At 50.3% G+C, this 24,630-nt stretch overlaps 1 protein-coding gene across 5 annotated transcripts in view; it reads right to left on the bottom strand.

Moving 5' to 3' along the window:
* LOC116950414 (chloride channel protein 2-like) overlaps positions 1-24,630 on the bottom strand; it is a 97,676-nt gene that overhangs the window by 70,661 nt on the left and 2,385 nt on the right. Inside the window, exons 1-3 of one of the 5 annotated variants that reach the window (XM_032968129.2) lie at positions 21,071-21,655; positions 20,734-20,912; positions 754-1,278 (exon numbers count right to left, since the gene is read on the bottom strand). In XM_032968129.2, the coding sequence (XP_032824020.2) occupies positions 754-843 (90 nt within the window). In that variant the 5' untranslated portion in view covers positions 844-1,278; positions 20,734-20,912; positions 21,071-21,655. Of the gene's footprint in view, positions 1-753; positions 1,279-20,733; positions 20,913-21,070; positions 21,656-24,630 lie in introns of those variants that run through there. The other 4 variants (XM_076072979.1, XM_076072981.1, XM_076072982.1 and 1 more) reach the window with 4 other exon arrangements.

Genomic DNA, 24,630 nt, shown 5'->3' with positions numbered 1-24,630 from the left:
ATGTTGCTGTGAACTTCACTCGTTGATTTCTCCTCTCATATTAAGGACTTGGTCTATACCAGCCACTGTTTAGTCCAAACCATGCTGTGTTTAACAACCAAACTGCTTACAACATCAAACCCCAGTTTAAGACGTCGGCTTTCGCGACCAATATTATTCATAATAGAGGTTTTTTTGGGTTATATCACATACATATAAATGTGTCGTTAAACCCGCCACCATCCGACACAGCCAATTAGTAAGGTTTGTCATGGAAACTCAATATATTTATCCCATTTATCCCTCTAAGACCAAAGGAGAGGGGTTAATGTATTAATATAAATTACAATGGATATATATTATTGGTTGGGTTATTCACAGTTAATCAACATATATGATGTATGTACATCACGTGCCAATGTTTACACACTGCACCAGGTACTTATTTTGAGGCTGAGTCGACCTAGGGGAGGCCCAGGACCAGTTCAGATAATCGTCACTGGTGTTGGCCGTGAGCGGGAATCGAACTCAGGTCGCCAGGTTCGAAGCGCAGCATGCTAACCACTACACTACCGGCCCCATGAACACATGCACGCACACACACATGTACTCTCACACACACGCACGCACATATGCACGCTCACGCTCACACATGCACGTAGACACGCTCACATGAACGCACGCAGATATGAACGCACATACACAACTCCACGAGCAAACACGCACGCAGACACGCATGCACGTGAGCCGTTAGCACCGGGGACGCTCACTCACCGAAGGCACCGTTGCTCCATCCTCCTCTCCGCTCTCCTCGCCGCGTGCCCACCGCTCTATCTCTTCAACGCTGGCCCCCGCAGCCATCATGGAAGGCCGTCGGGCTGCACCATGACGGCCCCCAGGTGGCTCCCGGCCGCTCACCACCGTAGCGAGCGCGGCGCGTTGGAGCTGTCTCTCCGCATATCTCCGCACGTCTCGCCTCCTCCTCACTCTCTGTGGTGCACGCACTGCTCCGCCAATGCCGCTAATCCAGGTAGCGCGAGTGCCAGAGACTCACTCAGATGGCAAGGTATGGATTTCAGAGCTATTCTGAGCAACAAGATGCGGCAGTCTGGCTATCACATCTGTGCTGCCGGGCAGGCGGGGGGCAGCCCTCGCTGCTACCTGCCCTGGGTCACCATGGCCAGCTCCAGCGCTCGGCCCCATGCGCACTTACCCTGCTGCTGCCACTGTTGTGGCCGGCGAGAGACGACGAGTATGCCGGGAAAGCACCAGCATAAAGCCCAGCCGCTTCAAGGCGTCCTGTAACAGGAGCAGTGGTCATCGGCTCTCAGGTCTAATGATGAGCTAATTATATTTCCTGGCACTGCATCCCCCTGTCAGGATACACCGAGCCTGCAATCGAACAACGTCACAGCCTCCGTGCGCCACCATCACTTCCCGCAGGCACGTGGCTGTGGCCCGCCAGCTTTACGGACATGGCCCGGTTAATGCGACGCTTACCTACGGCCATGCGCGCAGTCATATTTGCGCACCTCTCCAGGAGACACACAGGCCCCCCCCCGGGCAGGCCTCGGCTGCCTCTCCGGGGCCAGGTAGTCGCGTTCACGGGAGTTGCGTCGATGTCTGATTATCGCAAGAGTGAGTCTGGCTTTGAGAAAATGGTGTGAAATTTCGAACAGCCAACACCATTATAAGTGAGCAGATGATGAACTAGCTACTCTTTCTCTCAAAGTAGGCACCTTGAATTTCCTCTCTTGGTCTCTCTCCACTCAGGCCAAATCCTTCACATTGATCATCTCAGTCAACCCTGGTGGCAGATCTCCTTGGGAATATCTCACTGATCCTGTTATATCCGGCAGACCACTTCCATAATTACCATTGCGGTAATGAAACAAAACTTTTTATTTTACCAGGTAAGGCCCACTGCGCTATGTAGCTCTTTTTCAGAAGCGACCTGGCCACAAATGTTAGCTCAACGAAGTTGCTTACCATGTGGAAATTTATAGCAGCAAAATACTCTAAACGCATGTTTCTAAATGTGGAGGGGAAAACCAGAGGACCCAGGGAAAAATCCACGTAACCATGGGGAGAGACATGTAAACTACAGACATACAGGCATCATGGTCGGAATCGAACCCACGGCCTCCTATTACTTTATGCCACCACCTCCCTCGCCTATCCTTTCATCCCTCTCCTTCCTCAGTGAGATGATCTCCTGTATCTGTAGCCAAGAGTCGCTCAACCAAGAGCCAGAGCCCAGAGACTCTGCTTCGGTGGGGCACTGTGCGCCGGCGAGCTGCACGTGGGAAAGGTGTCGGATGGCGCGGGGCGTATCTCGGCATGGACAGCACCAAGTCACGCGGCGTGAATCTGCTTCCGATCGGTAACCCCGTGTGTGCCGCACACCCCCGTGGCAGAGGGATAGCGAATGCGCAGAGAGTGCTGCGAGAAAACCGTGGACACGAGCAGGAACGTCATGCAGCTGCTTTCTGCAACCCGCGTGGACTTTATCATTTGGGATGGCAAAAGTGTACGGTAAAATACGATGCGGTAATACAGGATACGGTAAAATAGAATATTGTAAACTATGATATGGTAAACTAGGATAGGGCTAAACTAGGAGACAGTAAAATAGGATACGGTAAAATATGAAACCAAAACCTGCGGCTGTGCATACTAACGCATATGGTGTCTCATCCTGAGACTTTCCTCCGCTGCATCTGTCCCAGCATCACCACTGCACAGAACACCCTGCCCACTCCGGAGAGAAGGGCCCAGAGAAGACCAGCACGGGAGTGAGAATGTATTTCACTGACAATTTTAATATTTTACAAAGGCAAATCTCTAAGCCACAGCCAGTTGTTACCTAGCTTGAGGGACCTCTCAGCTCTTAATGCAGACCGAGTCACATCTCAAAATAATATCTAAAATGTATAACAATTTCTCTTTCAATGCTAGAGCGTTATATTTAAGGCTCCGTTATCTGTGTTTAAACTAACATTCCTTTTGAGTTATTACCAAGATGCAGAAATAGTTTACTTATCTCAAGCCATGTCGGTTGTGATAAGATCGCTCTGTGTTTAATTTCAGCGCACATTTAAATCCTTTTACCCAGACATCCCTCGATGAACGGCAAGCGAGCACCGACGTACTGGCCGCCACTTTATTTTATTAGACAATTTGTCTTCACTTGATGGTATCTCAGAGGTAGCTCCGTCACATCCACTTCTGTGGACTGTTCTGTAACACGAAGGGTTGCACTGCTCTCTGAGAGACTCTAAAGGATCCTTCATCTAATTGTAATGTGACACCGATTAGCGCCACTGGGATAACATTGGGAAAACATTCAAATATATTTCCAAAACAAGGATTTTTTGTTTAAATCATGATTACTTGGGTCGACTGCGGCTTCGAAGACGTCGTCGCGACTCCGTCCAGTGCCGGATTAAGCTATTGCGGGGCCTGTAGCATGTGTTTTCAAAGGGACCTTTATAATCTTGATTTGAAGCTTTCATGACTTTACCAAAAGAACCAAAGAGTAGGGACCTTTATAACATATGCTACCTATGAAGGCGGTCACGGCAAATAAGTGGGGGAGTGGGCAACACCATGTCCGGTCGCCTTTGTCTACCCAGTGTTGATGTTTAAACATCGCATCCAGTACTCATTTAAGGCTAAGCCAACCTAGGGGAGGCCCAGGACCGGTTCAAATATTCTCTGCTGTTATTGGTTACGAGCGGGAATAGAACACGGGTTGTCACAGCTCAGTGCGCTAACCTCTGCGCCACCGCTCAACCCACATACACACCCATATACGCACATCCCAAGTACACACACACACTGCCACCCTCCGACGCCACGGTCACAACTGTTCCCGGTGGACTCCCGACAGTCGCCCTCGTGCGGCGTGTATAGAGTCAGCACATCATTCGCCGCACCATTCCCTGGTGCACCGTGCCGGTCATCAGAGGTGCTGCTCACGAACAGCAATTGAACCTTATGGCGGGACACCTGGGTCCCATAAGCCCCCGGCTCTCGCATAAACATTATATTATCATGTAAACAAAAACTTTGCTCTTTTTCACCAATGGGTGTGAAGGATGGTGGCAAGATTTGTCTTGTTAAACTATGCCTTTAAAACTGAAAACTACTTTCCTGCAGTACCTCTATTTAAATACACTATCGAAAAAATAATGTACACACTTCTGTCAATCATCGTGTTCCTCAGTGTGGATTTGTGACACACTTTGTAAACAGTACATGAAATAGTACGCGTTTTCAATGCGCTGTTTATATTGTAACAAGCGTTTATACCAATGTTACTCTACAGAGTAGTGGGTCGCCGCTCCTCTTATCCGCATTGATACGAGCGGTATGTGGGGACTATGGCTTAACCGCAAAAAAAACCTATCTGCACAGATGCATGCGGACAAGAGAAGTATTATCAAACAGGAGGAATTAACGGTGCAACGCATCTCATCTGTTAAATATCTGCAGGTAATAGGATTGTCATCGATTGATCCTGGCTGCAAACATTGGTAGTTCACAAATAATAATGAAGATAAGAGAGCAGTTTCACTGTATTATGCATACCGTTATGACAAATAAGGGACTTAAGTCGTGTAGGCAGTTTGAGCAGCTTTGGATAAGACTTGTTATGATCCTGCCCATACCCAAGCATGGAGTGCATTCGCTTGTTCAGCTCGTCTGCGCATTCGTCCTCGCTGCGCTTGAACACGACATGACAACAGAACGATCCGCGCCAGGTGAGTCGAGTCGTTCATGTGCGTGGTGGGACGGAGTCAACGAAAATGTATTAAATAATTAATTACGATTTCTATTTCCGTTTATTCGGGACCCCGGGGTCCCGCTATCAGGTTCAATTGCTCCCACAGTCATCTCAGAGTGTGGCACAGCACCAGCCTCACTGACAGCACAGCATACGAGGAAAGCTTTCTAAGTCTCTCGTCTGGTTCCAGAGATTAATCAATATCTCCATTTAACCGTATATGGAGCCATGGATTAACCCCTCTATATGAGGGCATTTCAATTTCCTGATGTATATTTGGGCAGGGTATCATAGTGGTAACACTCGTGCTGGGTTTGATGTCCTACTCGGGCGCCTTTCTGTGTGGAGTTTCTAGGTTCTCCGCATGTTTTGTATGGGTCTCCTCCGGGCACTCCTGTTTCCTCCCATAGTGAAAAAAACCCACACAATGTAAGGGGCCGTCCATAAATGACGTCACGCGATTTTGGAGGATTTTTGACCCTCCCCCCTCGTCACACGGCGTCACAAAAAGTCAGACCCCCCTCAAATATGACGTTACAAACATTTATCAAAAAGTCTAATTAAGGAGAACGTGTTGTCTATATTTATTTAAAGTTGCGCATTTTGACGTGACGTCACATTTCTCCCCCCCCCCCTCGTCACACATCGTTACAAATGTCTGACCCCCCCACCAGGTGCGTGACGTCATTTATGGACGGCCCCTAACTGGTTTTGGAAAAGGCACCCACGACTGAAGAATTACCTGAAAATTCCAGGTACTCAATTTGGATTACTAACAGCAACATTGGCCATGACCACTAAAACATGGCGGGACCCTCTTGACAAAAATCTTGAGACTCGGTGAGGCTCACCTGGATAAACAAGCATGATAATTATATGTTGACTAGGAGACCCTGACATAGCTGCGGATGTTTTCACCGTTGTGCTGTGCAGCTCTCCCATGTGTCATTGGCTCATACCGCATGCGGTTTGGCATGATGTCTGACGTTTCACTCCACATGCTGGGATCTTCTTGAGGAACTGAAGAAACCGAAGCACTTCAAGTGAAACATCGATCACCATGCCAAACAACACCCGGTCAAGCCCAGTAACACAACACATCGGAGCGGTGTTGCCGACAATAACCCTGTTCAGTCCCTCCAGCTGAACAATGCGCACCTCCCTCGCTTGTCCTCCTGCCCCTGTGAGGGACGTGATGAATAGCCGTGGTTGTTGTAAGCTCCCTGCAGGGCCACAGGTCCGTGCGTGGTTATCGCGCGATATCGGGCCGCTGCGTTTGTAGCACAGGGCACCATGCACCACACCACCACACCTCACGCCTTCTGCTCTATGTTAAAACAATATTTTTTTATTTTACCAGGTAAGGTCCACTGAGCTATATATCTCTTTTTCAGAAGCGAAGTCGCTTATCAAGTGGAAATTTATAGCAGCCAAATAAGCGAAATGTATGTTTGTTTCTACATGTGGAGGAAAAAACCGGAGAACCCGGAAAAAAATCCACACGACCACGGGGAGAGAGAGAGACACACAAACTCCAAATATACAGCATGCTTCAGGGTTGAGATCGAACCCACGACCTCCACTGGACAGCATTTCCCCCTCTCCACGTCATATCAACACCCAATGCAATGTGACCGCGTTCTGCGCTGCAACGCAACAACACCAATTGCTGATCTCGTCAAGGAGCATAAACCATCATGCGAACTCTGGCCATCCTCGCAGCAGCTCTGGCATGTTCAGATGCGCTTCTGCGGCCGTCTGGAATGCTCTTCCTTCCGATATTAGGAAGCCACTCGTTTCTATAGGACAGTTTTTTGTCTTTAGTTTGTTGTCCTTCCCCCGCACCTCCGATTAGCATGGTTGGCTACCTACGGTGTGAAAGAAGTTTAATATACGTACATATACCGAAGAATACATTTGAAGGATACACAATAGATCGGTCTATCGGCAAGTTGCATGCGGTGGGGCAAAGTGTAGGTACTCCCACCTCTTCCAAGACATCTTTCCAGTGTTGAAGAATAAGCCAAAATACTCTCTAGAGGGCCTCTGGAGCCGACTTTAGCGGTGGCCATACAGCCGGCAGTGGCGCAAGCCAGCAGGGCCATGCCTCTCTATTTTTAATTAAAAATGTCCTCAGCAGACAAAAAGCTGCAGACAAAGGGGTGGGCAAAGGAGGTGTGATTCTGTTACGAGTGGCGACGATGGCCTCTAACGGCTGGCAGGACTCCGAGGGCCGAGCCTCCAACAGGTGAGAGTGAGTGTGCGGAGCCTTTTGTTGTGGATTTCCCATAGTGATAATTAAATACCGCTTTGTTAAAGCCTTCCTTTACTCAAACCATTCCTATCCGTGGCGACGGGCCAACGGCGGAATCGCACACGCAGCAATTGTCCGAGCCTTTGTCTGTGGTGCCATAAGGCGGAGGAGACTCGAGTGAAATCTGAGCTGCAGTTGAACTGAGACCGTGAGGCTGCTGGAGCAATTGGATGGCTCGCACACATAGCACAGCCAGAGCAAGAGTGGCGTCGTGCATCCCCCCATCCATACACCCAACGCCACGGCCTCCTCCATCGGCCGCACGTGCATGACACCCACAGACAGCAGCATCAGGGATGTTCAAAGCCAACACAAAGAAACTCTCAAGTGAAGTCCTCTATGTAGGGCTGGCCTTGGATGCCGAGCTGGGGCGATTCTCCTCTGCTGCCCCCATCGACTGGAACAGACTTCCCCTAGCCATCCGTGCTGTCTACTTCCTGGCTCTGTTCAAGTCCAGACTCAAGACCGTCCTCTTCTCCTCCACCTGTAAGCGACCACTGCTCCCTCTCTCTGGAAAATAAACACACCCACTGTTTCTGTACAGCATCTTGAGATGCGATCGCATTTTAGAGAAAGCGGGCTTGGGCAGGACACGCTGTCAGAAAGGACGATGGCCAATGGTCAAGAATAGTGACATAGTGGCAGCCAAGGAATAGAACGCATCAGAGAGTACGTCCATGGAGGAGCTGGAACGATGAAATCAGCTCCCATGCAAGTGCAAAGTGGATTGTTATACAGCAGAAGCTTGAGCTATGGCATTGACTTGGGGAGGCCTTTATCCAGCAGTGGATTGACCATGGCTGATGCTGATGATGATATAAATCCGCATTGTATTGCCATAATACTGTATCGACCTAATCAAGCGGAGACACAGAAACCCGTTCACCTGCGTTGCTGCTCTCAAGTCGGGAGTTACCCCACGCCAAAGCATTCGGCTCAAGTTAACGTCGCTTGATTTCCTCTCTGCGTGCCAGCCACAGCTCGGCCGAGTGCCAGTGTTACAGGAGCCCATTGTCCACAGTGGCATTCATCTCCGCAGAGCGGGCGTTCTGCGCACATTCCCTCTACCGCAGAGGCGCAGATGAAACGCAGTGAAACCCCAAGGCTCCTTCCTCTCTTTCTCTCTCTTTATCTTTGCTCCTTCATTTGGGTTTTGCCAGGAGGCTCTGTGCCATCATTCAGCCCTGCGTGATTTTTTTCACAGACTTTTGGCCAAGTCACCAGAACACAATGGTCTACTCATTGCGAGAGATGCCGCTGAGGGAAACGGGCTCGACGGCTCCATTTGAAGGATGGCGTACGTCGATGTTCTGTCAACGCATCGTCATCGCCGCCACAGAAGGGGCGACGATGAGGTGATGTGACCAGCAAGTTCTCTACTCCGTGGGACAAAAAGCTCCATCTGTAGGCCACCTGGAGGTGCAGGTGCCAGGGAACGGCTTGAATATTTTATTTATGCAAACATATCACCCAAATAACTAAACTAAAACAAACTAGAGCGCGTTTGCGTGAGTCAACTCCTGACTTCAGAGCAGCAAAAACGTCTCAATTGCTGGTGTGTCCAGGGTAAACAGTCACATGGGCGGCACCAAGTCCTGGGGGGTCGAGGGGATTCTTCCTTCCTCGGCGCGCGACGGTTTATTTCAGGTTCGCCAGCGCAGGTTTGAAGAGAGTACAGGGAGATAGCAACCCATACACAGTGTACTTCCTGCAAGGAGGGGTTCCACTTACAGCCTCCGCTTATAACCCTCTCCTCCCCGGGGTCCCGCTGATCCTCCAAGGCTCTGTTTACACATGTTTACAAAGTATTCCTCTTCATAAAGCGCTATTCCTGTCCCACCGCCCGCCCCCAGCGGAGCACCTCAAGTCGCATGCTTTAGAACAAAAGTGAACTGCAAATTCCTCCGCACGATAAAAACGCGTGGAGGATGCGTGTGCGCGGCACTGCAGGGAGACAATGCCGGTTCGAGCCGTGTGGGTAGGGGGGGGGGGCAGGGGGCTGAGGGCTTACCCCCTGCACCCCCCCCCCCCAATATGAATCTCAGCCATTACACAAACGTTTGTATAATATATAGGTAGGGTGTGAGAGCCAGGGCAGAATGCATGTGAGGCAACAAACCACACTTGTTCTGTTTAGCGTTTAACAGCGGATTGTTTAACATTGGCTGAGCTTTATTATCATCAGCCATGGCCAATCAACTGTTGGTTGAAGGCCTCTCCAAGTGGCCAGCACCTCTCAGGGTCCTGCAATGAAACAACCCCCCCAAAGCACCTGCAGACGAGCCCCCCCCCCCACCTGCACACGAGCCCCCCCACCTGCACACGAGCCCCCCCCCCCACCTGCACACGAGCCCCCCCACCTGCACACGAGCCCCCCCACCTGCACACGAGCCCCCCCACCTGCACACGAGCCCCCACCTGCACACGAGCTGATTTCACAACGGGCGCTGTTTACCCATACATTCCTTGTTGATAAATCTGCACAATACTGTACTTCGCTTTTTTATGAACCCCACTGTCCAACCCAAGAAATCTAAGACGTTCATCTAATTGCCTGTTAACTATTCCAAGAACGAGAATTGGAATAGGTGACAAAGCCTTTGCCATTGCAGCACCAATGTTTTGGAACAACAAACTTGTTTCCTCCCTTAACATCGTAAATCTTCCTTGGGAAATATCATGAAGCTGAAGATTAGTGCTGCATGCAACCACATTTGCCAATGTGATTTGTAACTTTGATAATTACCCATCTATCGATATTACATTTTTAATGTGCAATTTTATTGAGGGAGTGTGTGTGGTCTTGCTGTGGTCTGGGACTGTTGTTGTTTTTCTGCCTTGCCCAAGCTTGCATTTATTGTTAAAAAATCGGCAGGAATTTATATATCTTCTTTGGTTCTTTCGGTAAAGTCACGTAGAATGAGAATAAAATAATAAATTGATAAAACAAAATAACACAATAAAATTCTCACGACGTTTCGGCCACAACACAAGCGGCCTTCATCAGGTGAAGGGACGAGACTGTCTGGAGGACAGCGCTGGAGCGAAAAAGCCACGCTCAGATCGCGACCTTTAAGCTGTGCGAGACTGTCTGGAGGACAGCGCTCCAGCGCTGTCCTCCAGACAGTCTCGTCCCTTCACCTGATGAAGGCCGCTTGTGTTGTGGCCGAAACGTCGTGAGAATTTTATTGTGTTATTTTATAAATGTATTATTTTATTCTCATTCTACGTGACTTTACCGAAAGAACCAAAGAAGATGAATCCTTGCAGTCACGAAAGCTTTAAATAGGAATTTATATACTTTTGCAATTTGTACTTATATACTTTATCTATTTAACGTAACTATTTTTTAGTGATTTGTTTAACTTTCCAATACTTTGCACTCCAATCGTTGTTTGAATTGTTTACTGTTGTAACTTTCTCACCCACCCCTACTGGACATCTGTGAAAAAGATCTTCAAAACTCATCCGATTTCTCCAGGATAAATAAAGATTCTGATTCTGCTTCTGATTTCAACACTCCATCTTCTGAGTGGACGTCCTCTTGGATGAGCTCAATCTCTTGGCTACCACTCCGTTATTATTCTTGAGGATAGCGCTCCACTCCGTTAGTATTCTTGAGGATAGCGCTCCACTCCGTTAGTATTCTTGAGGATAGCGCTCCACTCCGTTATTATTCTTGAGGATAGCGCTCCACTCCGTTAGTATTCTTGAGGATAGCGCTCCACTCCGTTAGTATTCTTGAGGATAGCTCTCCGGGGCCGTGCTTCACCTTGCTGCCAGCACGAGGGCGTGGCTGCCAGCACGAGGGCGTGGCTGCCAGCACGAGGGCGTGGCTGCCAGCACGAGGGCGTGGCTGCCAGCACGAGGGCCCCGACACGACTGGGATGTCACGGAGCCCCTTGTATGCAGGCGCATCGGCACTACAATCCCCCATGTCATGAGTTTCTACATAAATCGTGGTCCCCGGGGCAGAGAGGAATGTGCAATGCGTCGATAAAAACACCACATTTGTTTTGTTTTACCAGCTTTGTTGATACTTTACACACAAGCCTCAAATGCAAATCAATGACAGGCAACACTAACAAAGCGTGGTTTCGTTTTCAGGGGAAAACACCGCGTGATTATCTGTTACCGCTTTCCCGTGCCGCAATAAGAATCGCAACACCAGCTACGGCGGCCGCCGCAGCACAAACACCACGAGAATTCTTCAGCAGCACAAACACCACGAGAATGCTTCAGCAGCTTCCCCCGAACAATAATCCCGCGCACGCCGGCGGCAGATCCCCGCTTGGTGGAGCAGTCACAACACGGTGGGGAAAACTCTGTTTGGGAATAACACGAGGAGCCATTGTTTGCTTCCCCGTGCTCAGGAAGCGAGGCAGACTGAGCAACGCGCGCACGCATGCGACAGACGGAGAACCCAGACAGGCAGCACAGCTCTCCCAGTTCCCATTGCACATCCCAGGACTCATGAGCACAATTCAAAACCCCCGGCACAGCTCGGACCTCCCTGCTCAACCCAGATCTCTCCAGGACATCCCAGGCCTCCCCAAGACATCCCAGGTCTCCCAACACATCCCAGGTCCCCCCAGGACAACCCAGGTCTCCGAGGCACATCCCAGACCTCCCTACCCACCCTAGGTCTCCCCAGGACATCCCAGATCTATCCAGCAAAGGCAGAAAACTCCCCCTGCAGTGCTGCATTGGAGATCGCTACATGCCCCGAATGCTGACAAGCATTCCATTATAGATTCATGTACCAGGTGACATGTGGAATGCACATAAACTGGTACATTAAGGTCCTGGTATGGCCACAGACCTCCATCTATCACCCTTTAAACTGCAACACGAAGGCCCCACTGGACATGGTAGCTGGTGCAGAGATTGGGTTGGTGAGCTCAGTAGGGCTACATTGGCCCCAGCAGGGTTCCTTCCCGGTCCTACAGTTGCAGCCTGTGCAGTGTAGACGTAAAATTACCGAACGTCTTCATAGTTTCTGTCTCTGTGTCCCCTGTGAAGCTTTTGCAACTCAGGTAGTGGACAGGGCTACTTGAGTAATGGGCAGGTCTACCTGGGTAGTGGGCAGAGCTACCTGGGTAGTGGGAGGGGCTGGCAGAGGAGTTGAGTGGGGCTAATGAGCAGTGGGCACGGAGACGTCAGAAAGAGAGAAGAGGCCATTCACCTCCTGGGGTGGATTGGGGGGGGAGTCATGGTTGAGTTGGCGTGGCTATGTAAAAGTTGGAGGGACTGACGAAGGTGCTGCCAGCTCACCATGTGTCCCTGTTTTGCGTCTAGCACAAATTTGTTAGCCTCAGGAATATGCCACAACTAGGGGTGCCATCTGAGGCCCTCAGCCACCACCACACCTGGCCCAAGTAGCTATGCACAATGTTAAGGCCGCAACCTGTGCCAGGAGCGGCCATTGTACCTAATTTCACGACAACAGCTTCCTTATACTTGGCCATCACGTTTCAATGGCTGCATTATGCTGGGTGGCTGATTCAATAGCTACCTTGGTGCTCCAGGTCCATTGGCGGTGTTGTACCTGGCACGGCCACCAACGGCGGTTGTTTGACCTGGCCGTGTCCGTGGATAAATTCACATCAAGAATGACACATCCTGCATAAACTACATACGCAGTAAAAGCAACATATAAAATGCATGCATGTGAGTATGGAACAAGCAGGAATGGTGATGGCATGGGGAGGCCTTCATTTAGCAGTGGGTAGATGATAGCTACGACAACTTACGGTGATGATGGTCTACATGTACAGACCTAATGTCAGTCTGCAGTTAAATGAGGGCTGCCAATACCGTATGAGTTATGGAAGTTATTTGACCAAACTTCACCGTGCTGGTCAGTGTGGGCTGGTGAAGGTGGGTAGCATAGACATTTGAGCATAGTGCAGTACAACAATGTTTTTTTGTTGCACTATCCTCTGCAGACAATGTAGCCTGCAGCAGCCTATCACAACTGTAATATCTACAGTGATCACCCATCCAAGAACAATCCAGACTCAACACCGTTTGCCTTACGAGATCTGATGAGATCGGGTGCATTCCAGGTGATTTGGTCATACGCGATGATGATGACGATGATGGCGGAAGTGGTGATGGTGATGGCGTTCGATGTGGAACGGCCCTCAGAACCAGCTCAAGAGCTGTCCATTGACTTGCTTCTCCTGCCCTAACCACAAGAGGGCACTTATTCTTGCTGCGCGGATTATACTATGAAATGTAACCTAGTTTATCCATAATATATATTTTTGGATTAAATATAAATGTGTCGCTAAACCCGCCACCACCAGACACAGCCAATTAGTTAAGTTTATCACGTAAACCCCATTTATTTATCACATCTATCCCTCTATTTAAACCGAAACAGGAGGATTTCTCTACAATTCTGGTTGTCACCTGATGAGGCCGGTTGTAATTACCGGCGAAACGTCGTACTCAAATTGTAAATGTTGTGGGTTTACTCTCCAACACACTGGTGTGCTGAACTAGTAACGAATTGGCATGTTTTGTTTACGTGACAAACCCTTACTAATTGGCTGTGTCGGCTGGTGGTGGGTTTAATGACACATTTATATTTATGCGATCTAACCCAAAAAACCTCCATTATTGATAATATTGGTCGCAAAAGCCTACGTGTTAAATTAACCTGCTTTTATCGCAGGGTTGGAACTCGGGTCCCAATTAATTCAATTCACACTCTTAATACACAACTCTTAAGTTAAACAAGCACAAAGTGGAACTCACGTTGGTCTCCCAATGCTGAAACATCGACTGAAAGTTACTCAACTGGGATTACACAAGGCCGCAACATCACTCCTTACTGTAAAACTTTGACAGGACCCTCCAGAAAAAAATGTTTTGAGACTCAATCTTTCCTGGGTAAAAAAGCATAACAATTCATAATAATTACTACTCTGAATATCTAACCAAATCTAACAATGTTACCCCGTTTGAATCTGAATGTTAACATTTTTATATTTATGTTTAATTAGTATTTTACATTTTTATATATTTCTTACAAATATTATTTATTTATTCGATATTGCATTCTATTTGTCTCTGACCTCCTTTGTTTAGTGAACATGCAGAAGCTGGCCGTTTCATGTGCGAGTTTATTTCACGAATCCTGCATCAACTGTTTAATATCTGCATTAGTTTGCTGTCTTCATTAAAAAAGTCTTATACCGTCGGTCTCTCACCTGGTTATAATTAGGTTATTTGTCTGTCTATATCTCGCTACCCATCTGTCACCGGTCTGGTATGAGCATAGCATGAACAGAGCAGCCAGGCTACACCGTGACAATCACAGCTCCTTTCTATGGCAGCTCTACAGCACTCGCGGGTACGACACAGCACGGGAACCCAATCCGAGTCACAAGCGCAATTGCCTATCAACACGGTGCCGCAAACTGTGATAAAAGTTCAACGCAATGCCACCAGACCTCGGTGTAAATCAATTACTGCCACCCCAACACAGATGCCAATTACCGGCGCTCGCCCCGGCAGGTCGCACAGGGCTGAGTTCCAGCAGGCGGCAGGCACTATTGACACCGCACTACTCACGAGGGGCTGGCGTGCCACCACCGCGGCGGCCGGGAAGGGAGACTTCGCGTCGCGCCCGTCCAGGCAGAGCCAGTACTCGAGTCGCACCTGAGACTCGGAGCCCGAGTCCTGCTGCCCCAGCAGCTCGAGCGCGTACACCTTGGACATTTTGCCGCCACGCGGCTCGGCCACCGACCACCACCAGCCGAGACGCTCACGCATCCCTGCGGCGCGCAGGCGATGCCACGCCGTCCATCAAGGAGGGCCCGCTCGCAGCCACCGCCGCTCGGCGGTGCTGAGAATGGTGGGAAGCGCCACCGCCGCGGTTTTCGACGACTGCCACGTGACCGCCGCCGGCACCGCTCGAGGCCGCTGCTGCTGCCGGGCAGTGTTCGTGGCTCGAAGACCTGCGGCTCCTCAGTGCCGGTGCTGCGCTTGCCGTGCACCGAGTTGATTGTGTCACGTCCCGGTGGGCTGCCAGGTCACCGCCGGTGTGGGGCCGCGGCGGCGTCGCTCCTCACCGGGGTTTTATTATTGTGTGGCCCCCGCGAGGGCGGCGAGCGGCCCATTGTTTTTGAGGACAGCGCGGGGTGGGCTCCCCACCACTTCCCCCCCTGCTCCCCCCCCCTGCTACCCCCCCCGCTGCCACCACGGGCAGAGCAACTGCCCGGAGTCCGCCCCGCCGAAGGAGTCGGGGTTGGCAGGACCAGCTTGCGGTGCAGCTCCCGGCGTGGCGCTGTTCCGCAGCCACGGCTCGGGACGCCCCCCTCCCGCCGTGTCTGCATGCATGGCTCTCGGTGAGGAGGGGCAGCCCTTCCCCCATGAAGAAACTATATGGAAGTAATAATGGTAAAACTGATGTGATATTGCTTCCCATGATCACATTTCCAAAAAGAACAATCGATTGGCAGCTAAGGCAAAAAACACGCTGAGAAGATATCCACTCTGGAGATGAGCGATGAAATCAACTCGTGTGCAGGTGCTGGGTGGATTATTATTGAGCAGGACTGTAGGAGATGTAGTGGTGAGAGGTGTTATCCATCTCCCTCGCCTGGTGGATTCAATCCCAATCCTGACGCCTGTGCACGAGTAGGTAACACCTACTTGCACACGTGACAGAGTGCCCCTCTCACGCTGAAGGTCCGAGCCCAGCCGCTCCTCTCACACGGCCTTCGTAGAATACTGGCCAAAGGTCTGTGCTGCCTAAACAGGAGTTAAAGGTAAATGCGCAGCCCTGACATAGTTTGTTCACGCCACTGCTGTGGGAAGGGACTCCACTGGAGATAATCTCTAGAGAGGCCTTTAGAGGGTATTTGGCCTGCTCTTCTTCACTGACTGCTCTTCTTCACCGACTGCTCTTCTTCACCGACTGCTCTTCTTCACCGACTGCTCTTCTTCACCGACTGCTCTTCTTCACTGACTGCTCTTCTTCACCGACTGCTCTTCTTCACCGACTGCTCTTCTTCACCGACTGCTCTTCTTCACCGACTGCTCTTCTTCACCGACTGCTCTTCTTCACTGACTGGACTTCTTTGGAGAGGTGGGAGTACCCACACTTTATCCCACCACACGCGACACTGCCAATCGAATAACTCGCACACGTACAAATACTTACAGGCCCCATACAGTGATAGAGGCTATAGAGTAAGTGCGACTAGCAAGCTCCTATTGAGATTGGCATGGCAAACAAGATTCCGGCATGGCAAACAAGTGGGAAAAGTGGCCAGCACCACACCCAACCACCTTTACCTGAGCCGACTTGTCCTAGAAAAAACCCACCACAGTTAAGATACCAGTTTCCATTGATGGTTATGACAGGGAACTGAACCCAGGTGGCTAAAATCGTAGGGTAGTTCATAAACCACTGGCGCACCCACATACCCACACATTCACGCACGCACATATAAAAATACCCCGTACAACGTTGAACAGTCCGTTGGGGCAAACGCTGTTAATAAGCACCCATGAAGCATGACATAGCACACAAGGGGGTTGGTGGCCATATTCGCGCACGTAGTCACACGCACGCATGCACTCACACGCACGCACACACACATCAAGGCAGCTGGGTGCACGTTTGGCCGGGTATCGTGTCTTTGGTGAGCGTACAATGAAATGTGAGGGCAATCAGGATTTACAAGCGGCAAAACGCAATCGCTTATCAAGACGCTGTGCGACAGTCATGTGCACAATAAAATTATCTAAGCACAGATTGGGGTCAAACTACAAAAGTCAAGGCCTCCTAGAACAAGTGTTGTTAATCTGTTTGCCATAAATTGTTCTTTATAGTGGACAAAAAAAAACATTTAGTCATCATTTATTCATAATTACCACATTGACCCCTTCAATGGGGTCAACGTCAAGATTCTACTCTGTTCTAAGATATAGAATTAAGCTGTTGCGTGTTATTAGCAAAGGTTCAATCCAATAGAAGACGATGGCGCTTTTTCAATTCACTGCTGGATGAAGGCCTCCCCTTCATGATGGTTGACCATACTTCGCCGCACTCCTCAGTATGGGTCGGAGAAGTGGGGGGGACACAGGAGTAGTTCATTCATCAGTAGCCACGGATGTTTTCCCTGGCCGGGAATCAAACTCGGACAGACGGCTGCATAGCGCATTGCGCTGACCGTGGCACCACCACTCCACCCATCAATCACTCATGAGAGTAAGATTTCCCACGTCGCTCAGCCAAGCGATCTCGTGCTCCAGCCGCGTGGAATCGGTGAAGAAGTAAAGCAACTAAAGGTGCAGTGCTATAATCGCTGGCTTGTGGCAACAATGGTGGAAGGTCCTCCACATAGAGGAGCTCTAGACTGCCCGATGCAGTGTTAACCTTCTTGCTGGGACCCGCGTGGCGCCATGAGCGATGTCTGCGCGCGGGACAACTCCACGCACCGCCACTGCCACCGCTTCGCCATGCACTAATTTCCTACGGGAAATGCTTCCAACAACGGGAAACACAAACCAGATGTGGGAGATGTCTTCGCTCATAAACATGCTGTTGTCTACTTGGCCGGCATATTCCACCAAGCTCTCTCTCTCTCTTTATGCGTGAAAACATAATTTTGCATGGGCATGAGTTATGAACGCTCAAGCCACTGGCCTCCCACTCTGCCTGTGCAGTGGCGGGCAGCATTGTCACATGTGGACATTTGAGCGAGATGCAGGAGTCGCGCCCTTGGCAAAACGGGAAGCCAGCTTGCTCGGTTTCCAAGCGACAAGTGGTGCAGCCAGCGAAGGGGTCTTGCTGACAGTGGCGTAGCCATCGAGTGTGCAGGCGGCACGTGGTGCAACTGCACTGAAGTCCACAAGTCGGAATGACCCATTCACCAGGAAATGAAGAGCGAAGAAAATCAGTCAGGCGTGGCCCCCGTTTCATTCCTTGCACCAGGAGTCAATGCCAACCACGCTGAATTGAGCTTGCTTAGGAAACTGGGAGTGTTATTGTGTGACAGATCGTCACTATGACAGGTCGTTGTGAATAGCGGGTCCCATTTATCTATGTGGCACAACCTCAATTCCACTTTAAACTGTGCGGGGCCACAGTCTCATCTTGCCGTGTGTAAATACAGTATACCCGATGCTTGGAGTGCCTGCATCACCAGCCATGGGACAAAATCGCCAAAACGACTTTGCTTTGGCAATTTTGTCAGAAGGTGAATCCACCCTATGATGTCACTCAGCGAGGTCTGTTCCACATTTTTCGTGGCATCAAGAAAACTAGGCAAAGATTATCTCCAGGGAAAGAGAATGCCTCAGGACAAGAGAAAGCCCAACCATGCAAACCACCCATGATGGCCATTGCTACAAACACTGATGACAGCTGACCGAGTTCAAAAACCATAGCAGGGAAAGTGAATGTGTTTGCATGTGACTGATGTGACCAATGCTGGCTGCACAGCAATTACGAAGCCACGGTGGATAATGTGTTGTCATTATGCGTAGCCCGGTTACTGGGCATAGTACCAGCCTTAGCTGGGCTTGGGTGAGCGCTGGTCAGCATGGAGGCACCGCGTACAGTGTGCGCTGCGTGCTCCCGGTGAGGGAGCAAGAGGGAGTGTCAGAGAGCCAGGGAGACGTTGGGGTATGATACGCTGGTTGACCTGCCGACACGTGACCGGATGATATTGGAGGGGGGGCACCGGTGGACGGGGGCCGCTGGGCATTCACGTGGTATAGAGGAGCTCTCGGGAGCCTTCGGGAAAGAGCTCGAGAGATCTATAAGGTGGGCAGGGCGAGGGGCGGAGCCAGCCCCAGCCCAGGCCGATATAACGGGGGCCGTGAGGGGCTCGGAGTTCTTCGGGTGGTTGGTGTCGAAGATCCACATAGTATTGAAGAAGCCTCTAGCCATGCGGTCCGGGACCTAGCTTCTGGTCCGGGCCGAGATAGCGAACCGTGTCTAGTTCTGCTGTAGCGTGGCTAGATGGGCGTTCAACATCCAAGTGTAGGTTACGTTATGTTGTGTGTTGAGTTGGTGAAATAAATAGTGTTGCTCCCAAGACAACGTCTGCGACTCAGTTGGACTCACTACATATATGAATAACTCTATATAGACACAGTCTTGTGTCGCATCTGTAGTTGGGTAATGTCTACAGAGTTACCTTTGCTCGGTTTGCTCCATCCTTGCACTTTCACGGTCCCTCGTTGCCTTCTCCCCATCGTGGGCGTCCATACCACATGGTCATGTTATGCTGCTTTGCACAGATGTGTGCGTACATGCGTGCTTGTGAGGTCTGCGCAGACCACATGGAACTGTGGTCCCTTCCCACGATGCCGTGCAGCCCGAACACACACAGCAGTTTAAGCCGTCGCGTTTACAAGCTGACTCAAGGTATTAACGCAAAGGCTCGCATTCCCAAGCAGCGCACCGGGCGTCTCTGGACAGCGTCGTGTCTCCCGTTGTCTCCCCCACGTACCCGGGTGCGCAGTCACAAGCCCCTTTCATCCCTCACAATCCCACAATGCGAGCGCTGCGCAGGGTTCACACCGGTTCACGCTGCCGTGCTGCTTCTTGTTATAATCTAAATGCTTCTACTGCGGGGGGTGCGGGGGGACTCGCGATCATTAGGGTGCCCTAGTTGAGGTCTCTGGGGACTTTGTAATTTTCACTGAATCCAGAAGCCAAAAACATTCTAAGAATGCCGGGTCCTTGTATTTATAGCACAAAACAATGAATGAAAACAAAATCAAAACATACAATTGTGACAATAATGATGAAGATATGAATGATGGTGCAGCAAGAACGATTTGTCCATTAGCAGCACCGGGGTGAGACCGAGAGGCAGGCCTAGGGATAGGTGGTTTGAGGTGGTGAGACCAGCATGTGACGGAGTGTGGAGTGGATGTGGAGATGATGGCACGGGACTGAAGTGTGTGGAAAAAGAAGAACAGTAAAGCTGGCCCCACTGGAATGACGGAAATGCCATAATTACGAAGAATAAATTTTGATTTAAAGCTTTCGTGACTGCTGGTATTTAAATCTTTCGTGACTGCAAAATTCTCACGACGTTTGACGTTTGACGTCGTGAGAATTGTATTGTTTTATATATATTTTTAATTATTTTATTGTTTTCCTTCTACGTGACTTTACCGAAAGAACCAAGAATACGAAGAAGTTTACAGCATAATAAAAAAAGCAGTGATTATGCAACACATCAACACACGCAGCCACCAGAGTGGTCATGTTCTCAGAAATAACTGTAGCCCAATGGGCACCATGCTGAAAGCGGATCGTGGCACCGGAATAGGCAACATCTCCAACCTGCCTCGGCATGCGCACTCGATGTGTCGCGTCGCTCCAATACTGGACCAACCGTCTCCAGCACGTAGGATTTCCCTACAGCTGCTCAAGAGGTGGCGGCAGTAGTAGCATTAACAACATCTTCACCAGACACAGCAGCAGCGGGACCTCACAAAGCAAAATTTAAACTGCTCCCAAGCTAAAGCTGCCAGGATCCTTACATGAGTGTCAGCATCAGCCCGTGCGGTCAACGAGCACGCTCGCAAGCCAACGTAGCGGCGGGGAGGACGAGCGCGGGCCCCCCGCACCAGCGGCGAGTACGTTCGCGGTGGGCTCGGTACGTACCAGCGTCTGCTCGTACTTGAGCGCCGGCTGTGGAGAGCGGTTGCTGGCCTCCATGGCTGCTGTGTCCAGGTCGGGAGATCCTCTCTCTCTCAGCGACGTCGATGATGATGGACACCCCGGCTCAGTTGTGAGGGCGCAACGCCGTGTCCCAGCACCGTCACCGCCTTCACCACGCCGACCTGCCAGACGAGACGGCGGAAAAAATATATATACACGCGCAGTAAATATAAACCCCGCAGGCATACGTGTGCCAAGACTGCTAAATAGGGTAAATTTCTTAAGCGCACAATGTCTCATTGTGCGGACACTGTGTGTGTGTGCGCGTATTACACAGCACCTGGCACGGCTCTGATAGTCACGCCGTGTTCCAGCGTGGAGATTTTGTGTGAAGTTTCATCAGCGATTCCGCTCAGTTGAGTGTGCCTCAGACTTTGCCCTCGCTCACAGCACCGTGGCCCCTCCTCCACCAGCGTCTCAGGCTGTAAGTGCTGTCATGTGATTAAGATTTCCTGGGCAATCTCTGCCGGCGGCGCAGGGTTCCGCAGCATCTTAGTGCGGCGCGGCGCGAGTTCCTTCCCGCGCGGGGAGAATGCTCATGTTTTGCTCTGCAGCCCACTCCGTAGAAAACATCACTTATATCAGCACCAGCTGTTGGCTTTGCTGCAGTTTAAAAAAAAGGAACCTTTACGTTCCGCATGACATCATGACACACGGCATCCGAGAATTGGAGCGAAAGTGTAGCTCTCCGTGCCCGACTTCAAACACGCTGCGCTGGCAAAGTGGCAGCTCAGAGTGCGGCGCATAGCCACCAAGGGCACTTTCCCAAAATCTAGAAACTCCAGTCACACGTTTGCAAGATTTGGACAAGTGGCTTTACCGGAGCCTGGAGACTCCAAGCATCAATGCCGGCCGTGTCTGGCCACGACGACCACACACCGCCAGGGCGATCGGCCCACGTCCCCATTGCCTATGCGAGATTTTGTGACTGACAGGTGGAAAGACGATCGTGGAGCACCTCCTTGCCCAGATTTGACCTCAAGAAACCACCTTCAGCAAGAAAGCAAATCCGATTACCACAATTACAGTAAAAACATCTATTTCCCAAGTCAATCCCCACTGTGTTAACGGCGTCATGCCACAAGCTGCAGTATCACTTTGGAACACTCGTAGCGCAATGTATCATGCTGTGCTAGAGAACAGCCCGTGGAAGGAGATATCACAGAACTACTTCTGAGAAGCTTTCAAGTGGCCTCTTTTATCCACACACGGCATTCAAACTCAACTATTAACATTTTCAGAGCAGAAATACTCGCAAATTTAAGTGAAAATCAAATTTAGCTTCGTGTTTTTGTGAAATTATTGGTCACTGGGCTGAGGTCATCAACTCAGCATCTAGTCGAATCATGGGCGGCTAAAACCCAGACTGAAACCCAGGTACCAGTGGTGACGGCTCAGCGCTCCAACCGCCTGGGATTCTAAAGCAACTCGGAATATTGCCTCACATTCAAAATGTTCCCTTAAGTCATATTTGTAAAATCCAGTTTTCATTGTAAATCAGTGGGAAAGCTATTTCCCTAAATGTAAAACCATAACTTTTTGCAACGGTCAATGTTGCCGTCTCACTTAAGCAAGTGGGAAACTTCTCTTCAAGCAGTAGAATCCCAGCCTGCAGCGGTTTCACCCAACAATGATTCACAAAACTTATGCAATCACTTTTCTTGGACAATTAATACATACAATCTATTTTTTTTCCCGTCAACAAAACAGACTCCCTTTTACCCAACACTGCATACACACAGGGGACACAACACCACCCCCCGGTGGATGGTTTCTTGGCTGACGTCTTGACTTGTATTCAGGGAGAGAGGACTCTCGTTTTTTTACCACAAACGTTAAACAATGATTCATTAATAGTGTTGCGCAGCAAGAATTATAATGACCCCTAGAGGCCCGAGGGCAGTGAATGAGGAGTGACGTTGGCAGGGCCCCCAGTGTCGGCTGCCAGGTCCCAGCGCCCCTGCTAATGAGGGTTTCTTCGTGCCCTCGCTCACCCCTCTGCTCACCCTCTCTCCGAGCTCACTCCCCGCTCACCCCTCTATCCCTACCATCCCCGCTGGCCGCTTTCTCTCTCTTCGCACCCCTCTTTCCCCTCTCATAACGTACTCAACCCACTCACCCCTCTCCCCGGTAAGGCGGGGAGCATAGATGGGGAAGCATAGAAGTAGAGTACAACACTAGATTTTGGTGAACTGCCCTCTGGGCCCCACAGCGTAGCCCATGCAGCATTAGCCTGCGCAGTATTCCTAGCAAGTCACACAGATTACACCCACCGTGATTGCGTGTGCTTAACATGCAGTAACGCGCTGTATGTTGCTACGGTAATCTGAAATTAGATTCCAAAGGAATCAAGTGTGCAGGCCACAGTGCACACTTGGAGATTGTTATCGCTGGGTGCAATCATTTAACGACCGCTATTGGAACGAAGGGAAGTGAATGCAGGTCGTCGTGATCACACGCTGGACGCCCCTCGCCTGCACGGCAGCGTGGGTGGGACGATGGCAGGAGACCAGGTCCCCCCAACACTCCCATCCCTCCACAATTGGGGAAATTTTCAAGATCCCACTCGCCACCTTCAAGGTCCTCCATAGCCTCACCCCTGCCTAACTCTCTACTCTCATCTCACTCAACTCCACTCCACACACTCTCCAACTTCTCCCCTCTCATCTCACTCTACTCTCACCCACGCACTCACCTACCTCTCCCCTTTCATCTCACTCTACTCCCATCCACACACTCTTGCTATTCAATTCACACTTGTTTCCTATGACCAAACGAACCAGAAGGCATCCGAAGCAGGCCGAGCCGAGATAGCGCTTGGATGAGTGACCACCATGCAAAACAGGTGCTATGAACTGCTACAGGGCTATGTTGTCAACAGAAGGCATTTCCGAAAATTCCATTGCTATACTGTATTATGTTCCATCATCTACACTCTTCGCCTTCACCAACCCGTGATGAAGTATGGCCATATAACCCCCACAACCCACACAGCATGGGGAGGCCCTCATGCAGTGGTGGGCTGTCATCGGGGCCACCCAGCTTGACCTTTGACCCCGTTCCCAGCTCCCTTGTGCCCCCTACCCAACGGGGGGTCAGCTAGGGCAGCGTAACGAACCCCGGTGCCCAGCGGGCGAAACGCCAGCATCCCAGCACACTCGCAGCTGGGATTAAATGAAAGGAAATGTGAACATAAAATTTTTACAGCTATAAGGAAGTTGTTTTACTAAGGCATTTCCACCCTTACAGGCAGCTCTTAAACAAACACCGCTGCCTTTGCACAGCACAGGAGCAGCGTTCACTCATGACAGGCACGCATCTCAGACAGGGAACCCCGAGTCTCTGTGTGCACTCACCCACTCGCTCACCTGCCCACCCACCCATCAATTTACTCAGTCACCAACTCGCTTATGCATAAACCCACATACTCAGTCACCAACTCACCTACTAAGCTACCCATCCACACATTCATATGCACGCCCACCCACTCAATCACTCAGTCACCAACTGACTCACTAATCCACCCACCCACTCACTTACCTGCTTGCAAATCCACTCACTCGCTCAATCACCCACTCAATTGTGAATGCACACATTTGCTCATTCAATTACATACTCACTCCCTAACTAACTCACTAACCCACCCACTCATCCACTAACTAACTCACTAACCCCACCACTCATTCATTCACATGGCTAGATATGAATTCTAAGAAAGCTACAAGTGACATATTCCATCCATTCACAGACAGTTAAATTTGCTTTATGAATAATAAGTTATATATATCCTTAGTTCTTTCGGTAAAGTCACGTTGAAGGGAAACAATAAAATATATATAT

This window comes from Petromyzon marinus, chromosome 39 (assembly GCF_048934315.1).
Source record: "Petromyzon marinus isolate PM22_M1 ecotype Great Lakes invasive population chromosome 39, UKy_Petmar_22M1.pri1.0, whole genome shotgun sequence".
Lineage (NCBI taxonomy): Eukaryota > Metazoa > Chordata > Hyperoartia > Petromyzontiformes > Petromyzontidae > Petromyzon > Petromyzon marinus.
The sequence above is the reverse complement of the archived record's forward strand: the minus strand, read 5'-3'. Positions and strand labels throughout refer to the sequence as shown.